This window comes from Ascidiella aspersa, chromosome 1 (genome assembly GCF_963924565.1).
Source record: "Ascidiella aspersa chromosome 1, kaAscAspe10.2, whole genome shotgun sequence".
Classification (NCBI taxonomy): Eukaryota; Metazoa; Chordata; class Ascidiacea; order Phlebobranchia; family Ascidiidae; genus Ascidiella; species Ascidiella aspersa.
Genome location: NC_139447.1, coordinates 97602 through 113848, shown reverse-complemented (window position 1 = coordinate 113848; position 16247 = coordinate 97602). Strand labels below are relative to the sequence as shown.

Genomic DNA, 16247 nt, shown 5'->3' with positions numbered 1-16247 from the left:
TCGCTTTATTTAGCTCATTTTTATGGTCTACCATTTAACGCAACTTCAATATACGCCTTTAAAGTCTGAATACAAATGTTTGCTTAAGGGATTTTAATTTTAGGTAGCCATTTTTGCTTGTTGGAGGCTGTTGACCCAATTCGCAATTGGAAGTAAAAAAAGTAAATAAAAGTAGCCCTGGAAGGCCAAAATTGCGAGACAAATTACCCAAAGACTAATCAGTATCACCAATGATATACCAATATTGAAGCAACAATTTAACTACACAACAATCTATAATTCAAGTCAGCATAACTGGATATTGTTTTGCGACATCATGTGATTATAAAAAAACGCAGTAAATAACATTTTCGCCACTACAAAAGTCATCTTGAATTATTTCCTTCTTGGTTATGTCCACAATATTGTGGGCCAACACAACACATGTGCGACAATTTAGTCTAACCACCTTCAGGTTTGCCAACCATCATTAAGAGGATTGTAGTGTGGTCTTGCAAGTGGCTGGCAAACTACTTGAACTTAAAGCGAATATCCGATACAACACACTCCTAATAAAAGCTCTTTATCAACAATATGGTGCTCATAACCAAGACCTTACTTCAATACACAACTACATCATCTCAAACTACAAAAAGTAACTTTGCCAACAACTGCAATTTAGCGAAAAACATGAAGGCTGTAAACTCACAAATGACAGTTCAGTCAAATACCGCACCTCAAAATGTCCTGACAATGTAATCTATGTTGTTGTAACAATGTGATACATACAATCAGTTATAAAGAAGCAAACGTTTGTTGTTTATATTTAGATTACTGATATGTACGAAACCAAATATCTATTTACTTCTGATATTTTTTACGAGGACGTTTCTCGAGCAGACGAGCTGTTACCAAATATACACCGAGCCCACTAAAGTAGCTTATCTGCTTAAACACCTGAAAAAACTAAACAAACTTTAACAACTTACCACGTGACGTCATCGCTGGTTAATCAGTGACTTTTTTAAACCACCGACGTCACTTTCAGTTTTAATGTAAGCAATTTAAATATTGTCCAAATCTGTAATAAAATGCAAATAACCTTAAAAGATAAAAATATCTTCCTAAGAAATCAGATTACAAGCCAAATCAGTAAAACGCCACAACAAACCATGTTTACCGATTATCGGCACTTTGCATTAAAAACATAGTTTTTTTGAAGTTAAACTTATCGGATAATATGTATCTCATCACTTTTGAATACAATTTCTGTAAAGTTTTGAGCGACCTAACCCCAACCGCTCTCTGTAGCAATGCTCTTGTATGCGCAAACAATGCTTGTATGTGACGTCACTATATACAAACACAAGGTACCAGCTGCGGAAGTTAAATGTTAACTTTTATCAAAACGTCAAAATAAAAGCAGCATTGCGAAAACAAACAATTTGATGTCATCATGAAGTTTCGGGGTCGTGGATTCGAATCCCACCAAAGTAGAAAGCATATTTGCTGCAGCGTGATATTGCCTCATAGACCCGAAACATTTATCTTTATTAGGACACGACCGGATTCCAAAAGAAAAAGTAGGCTACTTGTTCCCTTGAACAACTATATAAATCAGGTTTTTGGTGACACTTATGCTCTAGCATTAACAAATGGCTCACGACTTACGACTGCATACTACCTTGTACAATAATAATAATCAAAACACCTGGACTGACCTATTTGTGAAGACTTTCTTGCGTTTATATCATACATTTTTGAAGTAGTAGGTTTCGCACAAAATTTTTGATTACTCTTTTTAAAAATTACAAGTACAAACCTACATTCAATATTATAAGAATATAGAAATAAACAGCTTCCAATAAACTACTTAATTGAATGCTTTTCATAAAATAAAACTGGAAAAATTATAAAAATGTCTTTCAGTTTTTATATTTTTAACATTATTTAAAAGACAAAGATTTCTATTTTTTAAGCCTTCTTTTACCATAGAAATGTTACACACTTGAACCATTGTGAAAGTTGCGACAAGAATCTCTCTTTTCCCTGAAAATCCAGGAAGGTCTTGAACAAAAATATGGTGGGTTTTAAGCCGTTTAAATCACTTGTTATATTGCAAAAAATTAGGTTCTGTTGTATTCTTATTAATATATAAGGGTGGTTTGTCCCAATGAGAGTTAGTTATGAATGTTCTGTGACCATTTAGGTGACATATTTTCGATTGAAAATTGCTGTTTTGGCAAACCTATGTTTAGGCCATTGGTTCTTTAAACTGCAGTTATTACTCGAAAATTGGTAAATTGTCATTTTAAGATGATTTAGGCAAAGGTGTGAGATCGTATTTTGGCGCTGGTCTAGAATCCTATCACAGTTCTAAAATCAACGCACAAAATTTGAGTTAGGGTGCGGGTTTGGGTGTGGGTGGGTCAAGTATTATTATATTCTTTGTTTAATAATAATACTTGACCCACCTTAACCCAAACGCTAACACGCACCCTAACCCAAATGATGTTTCGTTGTGGTAGGATTCTAGACCAGCGCCGGATTTTTATATTCTTGGTGGCAAAAAACTGCTCAACGTTTGGATTGATCAAAATTTTAGACATTTTAAGTTCAAACATTTCAAGCTAACGTTTGTTGTTTCACCACTAATTGTTTATAGACATTAATAGAAGCGTTTAGAATGGGTATTTTTAATTTCTTCTTTTAGCAATCAGTTGCAAGAAGTTGAAAAACAACTAATTTTGGTGAAGCTTACAATTAAGTTCCTTACCTTATAATAATCTAAAACACCACAATATTTGTGTAAAGTAGCGTACTCGCCAATCCTGGAAATATATGCACTTTAACTTTGTGACGTAAAAGAAATATTTTACTCGCTTTCCAGGCGGATGCAGCGGCTGTCCCTAAACGAAGAACTTTTCGTAAGTTCAGCTACCGAGGTGTTGACCTTGACCAACTCTTGGACATGTCAAGGTCAGTTATATTACTTTTGTTTTATTAATTCTTACGATGTGTTTCACAAGTTTTACTGAACCGTATTATGGTTGATTGAAGTGGGGATGCCGGATGTCAAGTAACTGGAGGCGGGTATTGCTGCCGGCCTGATACCAAATAAGTTTGTTCATTAAAGCCATGTTTCGCATTCCAACAGAGTTTTCAATACTTTGATTGCAAATTATCCAAAAATGTAATATTTTAAAATATTAAAGGTTACCTCAATGCAAAAGCTATTTTAGTTCCTTCCCATTAATTATTTATTTTTGAGCTTCGGTATGAGGTTGTTTGGGACCAAATTGAGAAACTTTTTGACAAACAAAATTTCATACGACCAAAGTGCGAACATACTTGTTTATTGCGTATTTTTTTATGTATTGGAAATCACAATGATTATTTAATATTTGTTGCCATTTTGTGGCCTTACAACTTAATATCATGGTTTGTATTTTGTTTGTTATGTATAAAGCAGTGTTTGCTCTGTTTAATTAAGTTGTGTTTCTTTAGGGCTCAACTGATGGAGCTTTATTGTGCTCGTCAACGTCGAGCTTTCACACGAGGTGTCAAGCGAAAGCACAACGCTCTCCTAAAAAGACTCCGCAAGGTTCGTAACTTAAATAAAAGTTGTTCTTAGTTGGTATTTGATGAACATACACTACCATGAAAAGTATTGCAGTGGCTATTGTTGAGCTCATGTAGGTTCAGTATTTACCAATTTATGTCCAAGAGTAGCATCTTTTTATTCTAAAAATCAATGCAAACCCTCACTAGCTGAATCAATAGAGTTATAATATAGTGACGTACAGTTGGTTATTAACTCAAGTAAACATGAAATTACAAACATAAACACAACATATGAACTGTTGCTACCAGGCATAGTAATATAAATAAATATAAATAAAATATAATATAAATAAATAATATTTTTTTTGCTATTATATAATAAAAAAACAGCTCCTCTGGTCTACCAGCAAAAAAAATATTCCAGCTTATCATTCAATTTGTTTGGTATAAAACTTTTATACAAATGTGTGTTTAATAAGTTACTGAACAATTATTACTATGCAAATCTGTGACGTCGTTGTTGAATTGGTTAGGCGAAGAAGAATGCTCCTCCGATGGAGAAGCCTGAAGTTGTGAAGACTCATCTTCGTAACCTCGTCATAGAACCAGAGATGGTTGGAAGTATGGTCGGCGTCTACAATGGAAAGACCTTCAACCAAGTGGAAGTAAAGGTACATCACATAATTACTTGCTGGTTCACTAATACATAAGTAGCATGGTTGATGTAGGTCTGGTTAGCCCTTGAAAATGTCTCTGTGGTTCAGTTTAGTTACCGAAAATGTGGAGTTACTGAAATGCCCATTGTGAATAACAATTTGCATACGTTCAGTACTTCAATATTTACAGCAACAGTATGTGTGTCAAAAATGTGGCTTTTAGAGTTATAGTAGTATTTTTTGTATAAAAGGCGTCACTTGGTTTAGAGCAGGGGGCAGGGGTCGGAACCTATGGCTCTTTTAAATATGCCATATGACTTGTTTTTGATATTGTAATCTTGCTCGCAAATAAATCTGAGGTATTATTTCTTATCATGACTTGAATAAAACTCCACGCGGCCATGAGCCCTTTAAAACTGTATTTTGTGAGTATAATAGGAATAATAGCAAAATTTTCCGGGCTTTGTGAGAATGCTTTTGGTCTTTTTGTGGCTCTTAGCCGATTGATGAAACCCTTTTGCATATAAACGGCCTTGTTCATAGCATGACACTCCGTATTCAAAGTTTTGCAAACTTAGTCTTTTTTTTTCGCGCTTACTCTAGAATTAGTTGTTTTAAAATATAATATGGCTCTCCTGGAAATGCAACCAAAAAATATTCAGCATTATTTATGGCTCCCTCAGCTAAAAAGGTTTCCTACCCCTGGGTTAAGACGGGCCACCCTTTAAATATCGACCTATACAAAAGTGTTTGTTTTGTTTTACCGATGTTAACAGTGTGAATTACACGCTTTTGTAAGATTGTTACATGTGAATACTTCTTTTAGCCGGAGATGATTGGGCGGTACCTCGGTGAGTTCAGCATCACTTACAAACCAGTGAAGCATGGCAGACCTGGTATCGGAGCCACCCACTCGTCTCGTTTCATCCCACTCAAGTAAATAAAACAACCACAAACACCATCGTGTCCTGCTGGTGGGAGGTTTACACAGATTACTCAGTTATATGCCTTAGATCAGTCAACAGCTTTTCTGTATTTTGTGAGATAATGCAGCAAGGTTAGAAGAAATAGTGACTTCCAAAAGACTGGCCCAACCATAGTCGCTGGTTGCAGCTATCGATATGTGCACATGCTAACGCACGTAAATACAACGGTCCTAAAATACCAACCCCTGAACGAACTCGAGCCATAAGACCGGGGTAAGAACGAACCCCACCCTTGAGTACATCACTTACTCACCTAATAATTTCAACCAACCCATCTTCTAACCCATGGGTGGGCAATTATTTTTAGTCGCGGGCCGCATGAGAAACTTAAAATGTTGTGGCGGGCCGGGTAAAAAAAGGGATCTGAAATACGACGTCCTTCTCTGACGGTATAAATCAAATAAGCTAACGAATTTGTGCCAAAATGTACAATTTGAGCTGAATGTAAAAAAGCCGACTAGACTTCGCGCTAAGCGCCAAAAAATTGCGACTAAATTTGTATGAAAATGCAAACTTCAATTTAAATTTAATAATTTTGTAATTTAAATTTAATAATTTGGTACAAAAAACTCGTGTTTTTAAAGCTTTAAGTTATCAATATGTTACTTGCGGTACAACGGTCATATTGCTAAGACAATATTAAATTTGGAGAAACGCACAACATGACACTAAAATAGGTTGACAAAATATGAATCGGTATATTTCAGGGTTTAGAAAACGGTAGGTATTTCGTTCATATTTTAAAGACGGAATACTTTCGACGCGCAAAAAATATATAAATATCAGGCTAAGCTTGTTAGAGTTTGCGCGAAACTTGAAAACAATTTCTGTTTTAGGCTAAAAATCGATTTTGTCAGGGTCTTGAATAGTTTTCACTTATGAATTTTAAGGAAAATAAGCCGCCGGCCGGATTAAACTGCTTGGAGGGCCGAATCCGGGCCGCGGGCCGTATGTTGCCCCGGAGGTCTGTTCTAACCCCACCCATTACCCACCAATAACCCCAAACAGGGCCAGAACAGCAGCGCCGGTCAGACTAGGGCGTCCAAAACGGCCGATGGCCCCGATCGTCTCATACCCTCTACCCACAGGTTCGGGCCTTATTCCGTTGAATTTAGTTCTTATTCAGACGATTTTGATCTTATGCTGTACTGGATATTACTATGTATTTGGCTTTATTATGTCGTTGACCTTAATATTATGGTTTATAGATTTTTTTCCTTGGGGTATTGTTGCTTTTTAGATCTTATTGTGTGTTACCTCCTGAACGATTAATGCAAACTTTGACTGGCAATATTTTACTTCATGTTTAAACTTGCGATTATGTGCGGTTTATTTCTTTACTTGGTTGCATACAACCTTATACAACCTGAAATTCCTGACCCAGACACTTTTACCCAAACATTAAACTCTTCGAACACAATGTCAGTTGTCAAGGTCATCGTTAGTGAGCAGAAAAAGGTCAAACAAGCTTCACAAAATAAGAGTTTTTAAAAGAACTGCACACCTGTGTTGTGACCACAAAATCGCTCTTTGGGTCATGGAAGTTTCACCACAATCGCGTCATCATTGTTCAAAGTCACAATTTGTGGTTCAGAAGCGATAAAGGCGTTTTCATTTTGACAAATATTTACGTTAAAAGGTCTACAATAATAAAATAACGCTAAATGCAAAGAGATTAAGAAGTAAAAACACAAACGTGGAGAAGTTCTGCAAATAAGGAACAAATAAAAACCTGAGGCAGCAAAAATGTTGCCACTGAAGCAAAAAATAAAGTAGATCAAAAACAGGTTTTGGGAAAGTCTAAAAAATGTGCGAGTTTCAATCTAAAAATCGTGGTGTAATGTTGTTATTGTTAAACATTTTATTAAAATTACAGAAGCTATTATATTCGATAAAAACGACATTTTTCTGGTACAAACGTTTCGGCAAAACCCCAGGCGACCATCAGTGTAAAAATACAGGTAAAGATAGAAATGCTTCAATAAAAAATTTATCGAATAAAGCGGCTTTAATGTTTTTATTGAAATTACTGAAATAACCTGTGTATTGTGTTCCAACAACATTTTGTTATAAAAGTTCACTTCGATAGATTCATAAATAAACAAAATGCAAAAAAAAGTTTATTCATGGAAGTGCATTTCCTAAACATGTCAGTTTCGTCAAAATCTCCTTCGCCAAAGTTTACAGAATGAGGCTCGACTTCGGGCGCTTCTTTTTCTTTCTTTCCTTTCTATCCAACTTTAAGCTGCTTCTCGCTTTTGGGAGGTCGGGAGGGGGCGGAAGGTCATCGTCAAGGTCATCCAGCATGTTCAGCGACTTTGCTCTCATCTGTTTCCCGATGTTAACGCTCTCCTCATCGGACGAAGGCATCAGCATGAGCTTGGCGTTTGCTTTCAGCAATTCACTTCTTGTGTCGCTCGAAGTCGACCTGAACGAGCTCTGCGTCGCCCCCTGCTGGCTGCCACCACTGCTCACGCTTCCACCGCGAGATGGCGCCGCTGAGCTATGTGGAGATCCTGGCAGTGAAGCGGGTTTCGGGGGTTTAAGCGCTTTCGAGGGCGGGGGAGGGGGCGCAGAAGGCGTGACGTCATCGGGAGGGGGTGCTGTGACGTCAGGAGGTGGGGGGAGGTCGTCAGGGGGGTCGTTGGGGGTATTTTTGTTGAGTTTTGGGGGAGGTTTGATGGCTGATGTTGGCACGTGACCTCGCTTCGTAGATTCTAAACAAACAAAGTTATTTCGGTGAAAATCATAAAAAATGTCAGAATAAAGTGAATATTGCGTCATAACAACAACATAATGTTAGTATTGTATCACAATACTGGTAATGTGACAACAGTGAAAAGTTTTGTGCAAAACACATTTGAGTCAAACATTCCAAAGTGTTAGTTAAATTAAACATTTGTAAATTTGTGCGAAACTTGTATGACGTGAACTTGCTTTGTGACGCACACAACTAAAGTTATGACAGAACAAGCGCGCGTGCAGTTGCTTTGCACGAATCTTCCAAATAAGGGCATACGGTATGTGACGTCATGTCCTGCTATTCCTCAGTGATTGTTACGTCACTTACCCTTTTTCCTTTCCTCCTCGAGGTCGAGCGATATTTCGCAGACGGTAGCCTGGAAATAAACAATAAGGAGGTGAGTTGCAACAAACGCGAGTTCAACTTTAAACATTTGATACGAGCAGCAGAATTTTTAAACCAAGCTTATTGAATTGAAGTTTAAAACTACCATTAATTAATTAATTAAGTTTAATTAAGAAGTACACTTGGTGAAATAATTTGTTTGTTAAGCACACAATGGTGTTGATTATGACGTCACTTACCCGATCGCGAATGTGTTGTCGGGTTGGGGGTCTTCTGCGGGCTCCGGGGGGCTTCGGGCGCGATTTTGTCACGTGTTCCAGGTTTGCTCCTTCACCCTGAAACACACAAGGGTTACTCATGGTCACATGTAACCCGGGGTTACTCGAGGTCAAGTATAAACCGGAGTTACTCGAGGTCAAGTATAAACCGGGGTTACTGAATCTTACGCTAGTTAAAATATGTACCTTTTTAAATCAGCGATAACAGAAATGAACAGAACAATAACTGCTTTTCTTAAAAGTCGTTTTTATCTCTTCATCATAATGTCAACGTGTTGTAGATAAACAATTGCAAAACACTTGAAAAATGTTTTCGAAGAGTGAGCAGCAAGTAACATCCTTGTCAGACACCGGTGCGCAGTTATTACGTCACAATAGCGTGGCACGATGTCCTCACAACCTTGTTGTTTTAGTGAAAAGGAAGTAGTCGTTGAACAAACAAATGCTGACTGACTAGCGACAACTCATTTCAACCTCTGCAACATTTCGACCTCTGCGGCGCATTAATATTTCATTCCACATCAGGCCTCGGTTGAAATACGAGTCCCACCTGACACACACGACGTAACACCGCGTCATTTATTTGTATAAATTGTTCCTAATGTTGTGGCCGCCATTCGCGTAAAGTATTCCAGGTTTGCATTCAACACGTAAAAAAGTGCCCAACGTAGATGCTTTGTAAAGTTAACGTTCCATGTTGTGGCTTGTTTAGGGAAACACTTCAGCATCTTACACAGCGACAACTATAAGGAGGCTGGTTAGTCAACATTTCACCGAACCAATATTTGACAACTTTGTTTGTCGCGTTTAAACGCTTCATCGGACGAAAGTTTTATTTGTTTGGCGTCTTTCCAAAGTAACTTTGCGCAAATATTCCATAAACCACTGTATGCGCAGTTTTGTTGGGAATTTATAGGTAATACATTTTTCGACTGGAATAAAAGTTGATTTCGAAATATCATTATTCTAGTTGATAAAAACCGGGCATAGAAATTGTAAAATGTTTTAAATTTAGATTTATAGCTCAATTTATTTTGTTTAACAGCGCATAAAAGTGAACCACATCTTTGATTTGTGGATTTAACAAAGTGAAAGTTGTTGAAACAAACCTGTCGGCAAAAACACGTTGGTTCTCAGCAACCATCGGTTGTGACATTTTACATCGATCCAAACCCCACGCTCATCGGACGCTTTTAAATCCAATCAGCGGTCGATTACCGCGTCCCTTGGCGCCCTCTATCGACCGCATTAGTTGACGCGGGAAGGTAAGAAGTGCATGCCGCACGAAGTATTGCAAGTGCTGCTTGTTACAAGTAAAAAAGCGAATCCCCTCCCCCACTTTGAAGGTGGACCTGAGTGAGGTCACAGGGGTCAGCAAACTATGACGTAACAGTGACGCTCGCGGGAAACTTTCGCGGTTTAGAAACTTCTCCCGCCATAAAATCGGTGATTCCCCAACATCGATGCACCCATGCACTTTGACCTTTTGGCCCCAACGGTTCATTGTTCGGCTTTACAAATTTAGCCCCAACAATCTTGTAGCTATGACTTTCCTCGAGGTCAAAGGTCAACCACAACCAACAAGGAAGCGATGAAGAAACTCAATTGTGACGTAACAGAAGTGAAGTTTATCGTCACGAAGCGAGAATAAAATGTTTGAGTAAAGTGCCTAGAGGTCACGTGAAGGTCACGGAAGGAACAACCTTCTGGTGGTAACTTTAACTTACTGAGAACTACGCTGCATTAACAAGTAACCTAAAAAAACTGTCACCAAAGCGCTATAAACGAATGTACATTAGACAAACATCAAAAAACGCTAAATCTATACTTTTATCTCAACACTTTGCGTCTAAAATATCGCCTTGGCTTAAACTTCGATCGAAACTGACATTTCCACAAAATTTCCACTAGTGACATTTTAACTTTAACGTCTGTCGAAAGTTTGACCTGAACTAACCATCCAGCAATCGACGGTCAGTGACGTAACAATAGTATTGTTTTATGACGCAATAATTACCATGGTTGCGATGGCAACAGCTTCGGCGAGCATCCGGAACCATTTCTCGCAATCTTCAGCCGAGCTTGCGTAGAACAACTCGCGGTGAATCTAAACAACAAGTAGGTGGTGCTGGGGTTCGAACCTACGACCGATGGAACCTGAGCTACTGGTTTAGCAAATGGGTTGTGGAACATCACATTAAAACATATTTTGTATCGCATGTCCTTGCTTTTACCAAGCTTATTAAGTAAAATAGGGCTCAGTGCATTGTTATTATCTGTAGCTCACCGAACATTATTTAATCCAAATGTTTACAAACTTTCCGCTGTATTGGGACGATTATTCGACGCGTCACTAGAAGCAAATGTGTTTAGATAGTTTGCCTGTTGTTTGAGACTTCGTACTAAACGACCGCGAACCAAGCGAAAATATTATTTTGTCTCTAGATGCTGACAATCTTTGTTTCGAAAGAATGTGCTTTTTAGTTGTGAGTATTTATCAAAAAGTTAAGATAAAATAATGAAAGTTAAACCAAATAAGGCGGGAATAGGGTTGTTGGAACTGTCAGTTCGCGCTTAACTCGTTTTGTTGGCAAATTGTAAAATAACGCGGCTTTGACATAAAGAGCTTCAACTTGCTGCAACTCTATCGTGGGTTACCTTGGAGGAAGACTTGCTCTTGTGATCCTTCTTCTTAACTTCCAGCACCAGAGTGAAAGGACTCTTCTTGCTCTCTTTCTTCCCAGCTTTGGCGCATTTCTGGTACAATGATAAATCCAGTTCCCCACAACCCTTCTCATTGGGCTCGACCGGCTGCAAAGGAATTATACAAGGTTTTAATAATATTCCCTCAATAAATAAAGTAAACAGTAAAATGGCCCAGAATTTACTAATAAAAGAGTCGGACTGCATACAACATTCTACACAGTTGTGTCCGATAATATCAGATCTAGACGCTAATTAACTGAAGTTTAGAAGTTTAACTTTATTTAGGGTTTTCTTTGATAATTGCTTTCACAAACTTTTGTTCTGGTTTCTCTATGTAAGTGTTGGTGTCCACATTAGGACATATTATTTTGTTTATCGATACTGCCAAGTATCGGACGAGCAACGATACTTGTAGTGTGTATCGACCGTACTCGATATTGGCTGATGGTTTGCCTACTCCATGTTTAACCAAAGTCATTTTGTTAATGTCATGTTGGTTAAAACCAGCCGAACGTGAGCAGTTATGACGTGAGCAGTTATGACGTGGGCAGTTATGACGTGGGCAGTTATGACGTGGGCAGTTATGACGCACAGCCTTGTGTTTAATTGGTGAGCGATATAAGTGTGGGAGGCAAGCAAGTTTGTGTGTTCACGTTTGGCCACCAACGAAAATACAAGAGAAACATTGAAAAGTTGGAAACATTGAAAAGTCAGTGAATTAAGGTAACGTTGTAAACACAGGCCTGCATATAAGTTCAACCTCAAGCCATTATCTTAAGAGTTATTCGAAGCATTCAAAATGCTGCTTAGTTCTGTATGGGCTGTGATACTCATTCTACGTTTAACTACAACAACCGCTTAAGATAAATCGTATGTCGTAAATATGCCTTATTTGATCTCTTGTAATTCTGTCATACACTTATTTCTTGTAATTCTGTCATACACTTATATCACAAACGATTAATAATTTATTTGCCACAAATGCATCGTTTAAGCCAGGGATGTCCAACCCGTGGCCCGCGGCCCGCATTGCGGCCCATCTGATGTTTACGTGCGGCCCACCACTTATTCTCAGTTACAGTAGCCTTTTTTAAAACAATTGTTTCGACTATCATCAAAACGTGTAGAACGCGCAGTATTTGAAGTAGGCCTAATCTTATATTTTTTCTGAAACTAGAATTGAGTCTCTTATTTCCAACATCCATCAAACGCTTGTGCACACATTATTGTTAAGCAAGATGTGTGTTTTTCTAATTGTGCGTTTTTGCGGACCATTTTAAGGAAATTTATCCGCCCAAAGGTTCGTACCATGGCAAGATACGGCACGTAAACTTAATTTTTCGCGCTTCGCCAAAACAAATGGGGCCGAGATTTAGGCTACTCGCATATAAGGCCGAGATTAACTTGCATATTTGCGCGCGAGTGAATTCTCGAAGAGCGGGTGTTCGTTAGTTAAGTTGTTTTATGACGTCACGATATGGCGTAAATTATGACGTCACACCTTTAATTCGACAGGTTTTGCGGCCCATCGACATTTTTAAAGTGGCAATGCGGCCCATTCTGCTGAAAGGTCGGACATCCCTGGTTTAAGCGAACAACAAGCGTTAATGTCTGACGTCACCGGCCAATGACGTCACGCCTCACCTCGCTTTCGTAGAGTCTAAGCTTTCCATCGGTGAGGACGCACCATCTTTTGCGCCATCGCTTACGAAGCCAGCCTTCCTGGATAAAGCGGAACAGGAATCCAGCAGTTTGGCCTCCACTACTGCCAGCACCACCAGCAGCTACACCGGTACCAGCACTACTGCTGCTTGCTGCCTCCTGCACCAACAATTAAGTGATTAAGACTCGCCACAGGCGGCTATTAACAACACACAATTCGCCACTGGATAAGGTTGTTTTGGGAAGTTTTCCATTAAAACTTATTTAAACGTTCAGTCGCTGGATTTAAACTTCGTCTTTGTTAAATTTAAACAGATCTATTCTTGCCATTTATTTATTTTTACAAACACAATAAAATGTTTGGAGACGCTCATAATACAAACAAAAACATTGGAGTTAACCCAACAATAGACACCATTGTTTGCTTCGATTTATTTAATACGTCACAATGCCACTCACCTTCTGTGCAGTTCCATTTGCATTTGACGTCATAGTTCAAATTGAGTTCCAGAATCCTTGAGGTTTGTTGTCTATTGTTGCCGATTTACGACTGGGCCATGACCAGCAAAAATCATCAAACAAAAACTTTACGAGGCTTCGGCGTCGTTTAAACGCACCAGGCGTCTGTTGTCGTCACAATGTACATTTTGTTCAAACAACAAAGCAATGTTTGAACAACCTAATGGTGAATATATTCTGTAAAATATAGTTCACATAGTTTATTTCCTTTACTTTGTGCAAGCAGCATCCAAGTCTTGGAAATTGTTACATTTAATTCTTGTCCAGACATCCAGTGCCAGGGTTAACGACCAGGTACAAGCGCCAAATAAGGCAACAGTCGATACGAATATTGATTGGTTGGATATTAGATGTGCTACCACTGTTGCTGAAGCCAGGAACACAGGGTTTGCTTTGAAAAGTACTTTGATAGAAACCTGCAATATGCTTAAACCAAGTTAAATAGAAATGTGGGAATAAATTTCTTAAATAGCTGGAAATTATTCCCTTTATATTGTTTCGTTAAGGCCTGCATTAGAAGCTTTATTATGCGTCATAACACATGATTGTGTCGTCACATTGGTTCAGACAATCATTGCTTGTTACTCATAAAGCATATCTTCCGCCTTCAACTGACGCTATTCTACACAAGGGACAACTTTAGGAAACCAACTCAAGGTTTCTCGGGAGCTAGATCACTTTGTTTATGATATTTTTCTGCCAAATGGCTTTAACCAACTTGTACAACTTCGACTCGTAATTACAAGCAAACATCGCGAACACGCCTTTACAAATTTAAGCTGCTATTTTTGAAATTTTAATTCCAATATAACTTATAGCACCACTCAGTTGCGGTTTCTAGAACGCACGATCGTTTCGTGGCTACAAACTAAACCGAGGTCGGCTGTTTCAAAAGCACTGCTAATCAACCAATAATCAGTGCATTATTCGAAACAACAATAACTTTCCAACAATGCGCATTGTTAAATTGCTGCAACTACTTCTCAATATTGAGCCTTGTTTTCTTTCGTCGCCAAACCAGGAAACGCATCAGCCCGACCTCGCCTTCTTCTCACGCCTCTCTTCATCGCCTTCTTCGGAACTTCTCTCGTTTACAACTCTCTGGTTTTACTCACGACTCCCACCTTGTGTCAACCTTAAATTACGATTAAAATGATTGAATATTAAACAGAACGAGCAGCTTTGATCGAATAGTCCGTTTTAACGCCAAAGCCACATAGGTCTGCCTACGATAGGCAAATAACAAATAGTATTTTTTTTACAAAATGCGGACTTAACATAGAGAACCAAAAGTAAGTGTTCGACAACTCTTTGTATTGCAATATACTTATTTTTTTTAATTTTTACTCTTTAGGCTTTCCTTAGATTAAAATATGTTGTTGCAAGTGTTTCATTTAAATACAAAAAAGTTGCAAGTCCAAAATTTGGGAAACCGCTGGAGAAATTTTCCGAAACGGTCCCACGAAACACCTTAAAAAAAACTGTCTCTGTTCCTGTTTTGATAAAATAAGTTTATTTCATTTATTTATTAAATGTTTTTTTACACAAAAACTATTTGAAATAGGATGTTAAAATAATATTGTTTGGCTGGAGAAAACATGAGACTTTGGTTTAACTTTTACAAATCACCAACGCAGTGAGTTTAAAGAAAGTAGACGAAAAAACGGTTAAAATGTTTCGCTGTGTGCGTGTGAAGCAGCTGGAAGCCCTTTGGACCCTGGGACTAAATGCTGCGTTATTAAAATCAGGTGGAACATCACAACCCGAGGCAGAAAAAATGTCCCGGGAACGGAGATTTCAATTGAATGGCGCAAAACGCGATTGAAAAAATGTAATTAACCAAGTAACGGACCGCGATTATAAAGCAGCGGAATAATGTAAGCATTCTATGAGGTCGCCTGAGTGTACCCGCTGCTCAGTAGCGACATGTAGCGGATAGACAGTTCAACAAATTCTTGCAAAGCAAAAATTTATCAAACAACCTATCTCTATAATGCCTTTTTCTGCGAGATGCGTGACATGACGTCATGAGACACATAAATGTATTACGTCAAGAGTGAGCTCTAAAACAAATGAGCATGTAAGTCGGCTAAATTTGTTTTCCAATCACTTGCAGGTAAAGGCGGAATGCAAGATTTACCTTAATTTGACAAAAATAACTTCGTTTCAAACCATAAATATACAAAATATTAAGCTAACAAAGTAGTTTGTCAGCATTACGGATGCAGCAGGCAACGGTACTATGGTTGTTACTCGACTCCCTCGCCTCTGAGCCTGTGTAGCTCAGTTGGTAGAGCGACGGTCCCGGTATGGCCGAGGTCGTGAGTTCGAACCTCACCACAGGCTATAGTTTTATGAACAGGATGCAGCAGGCAACGGTACTATGGTTGTTACTCGACTCGCTCCCCTCTGAGCCTGTGTAGTTCAGTTGGTAGAGCGACGGTCCCGGTATGGCCAAGGTCGTGGGTTCGAACCTCACCACAGGCTATAGTTTTATGAACAGGATGCAGCAGGCAACGGTACTATGGTTGTTTCTCGACTCGCTCCCCTCTGAGCCTGTGTAGCTCAGTTGGTACAGCGACGGTCCCGGTATGGCCAAGGTCGTGGGTTCGAACCTCACCACAGGCTATAGTTTTACGAACAGGTCTTGCACTACTACAATCCTGATTAGGCGAGCTGAATTAAGCCTTTTGGACGGCACCAGTAAAATAACAAAATAATTTTGCCTATTTTAAGGAAACTGGATAATTGGCGGTAAAACGCTGTTTTTTTTATATATTTGTCCTAAATTGTTTTTAAATTTAAATGA

General features: G+C 38.7%; 2 protein-coding genes and 3 non-coding genes across 5 annotated transcripts; 4 read left to right on the top strand and 1 right to left on the bottom strand.

The window, feature by feature from the left end:
* The first annotated feature begins 1994 nt into the window (after positions 1–1994).
* On the top strand, positions 1995–5157 carry LOC146166369 (small ribosomal subunit protein uS19-like). The gene is made up of 5 exons (XM_083383162.1): positions 1995–2062; positions 2870–2958; positions 3487–3583; positions 4077–4214; positions 5026–5157. The coding sequence occupies exons 1-5, from the start codon at positions 2060–2062 to the stop codon at positions 5137–5139; spliced, it is 441 nt and encodes a 146-aa protein (XP_083239288.1). The 5' UTR covers positions 1995–2059; the 3' UTR covers positions 5140–5157.
* A 1450-nt stretch (positions 5158–6607) lies between these two features.
* Positions 6608–13618, bottom strand: LOC146166368 (uncharacterized). Its single transcript, XM_083389287.1, has 7 exons — positions 13379–13618; positions 12902–13078; positions 11210–11362; positions 10569–10658; positions 8513–8608; positions 8256–8304; positions 6608–7902 (listed from the first exon to the last, which is right to left on the bottom strand). Exons 1-7 carry the CDS (start codon positions 13409–13411, stop codon positions 7367–7369), a joined length of 1134 nt encoding a protein of 377 aa, XP_083245413.1. The 5' UTR covers positions 13412–13618; the 3' UTR covers positions 6608–7366.
* A 2092-nt stretch (positions 13619–15710) lies between these two features.
* Trnat-ggu (transfer RNA threonine (anticodon GGU)) lies at positions 15711–15784 on the top strand. The gene has a single exon. It is a non-coding gene; the product is annotated as a tRNA-Thr (tRNA).
* A 67-nt stretch (positions 15785–15851) lies between these two features.
* On the top strand, positions 15852–15925 carry Trnat-ggu (transfer RNA threonine (anticodon GGU)). Its single transcript has one exon. It is a non-coding gene; the product is annotated as a tRNA-Thr (tRNA).
* A 67-nt stretch (positions 15926–15992) lies between these two features.
* Positions 15993–16066, top strand: Trnat-ggu (transfer RNA threonine (anticodon GGU)). The gene has a single exon. It is a non-coding gene; the product is annotated as a tRNA-Thr (tRNA).
* Positions 16067–16247: the final 181 nt, after the last annotated feature.

What these genes read in the sequence shown, in the direction of transcription:
- LOC146166368 (XM_083389287.1), bottom strand. Translation starts at nt 13,411, where the DNA reads ATGACGTCAAATGCAAATGGAACTGCACAGAAG. An exon ending in CAAATGGAACTGCACAGAAG is followed by an intron (nt 13,079 to 13,378) that starts GTGAGTGGCATT and finishes TTGTTGGTGCAG; the next exon opens with GAGGCAGCAAGCAGCAGTAG. An exon ending in CTGTTGCCATCGCAACCATG is followed by an intron (nt 8,609 to 10,568) that starts GTAATTATTGCG and finishes TGTGTGTTTCAG; the next exon opens with GGTGAAGGAGCAAACCTGGA.
- LOC146166369 (XM_083383162.1), top strand. An exon ending in CAACTCTTGGACATGTCAAG is followed by an intron (nt 2,959 to 3,486) that starts GTCAGTTATATT and finishes GTGTTTCTTTAG; the next exon opens with GGCTCAACTGATGGAGCTTT. An exon ending in TCCTAAAAAGACTCCGCAAG is followed by an intron (nt 3,584 to 4,076) that starts GTTCGTAACTTA and finishes TGAATTGGTTAG; the next exon opens with GCGAAGAAGAATGCTCCTCC.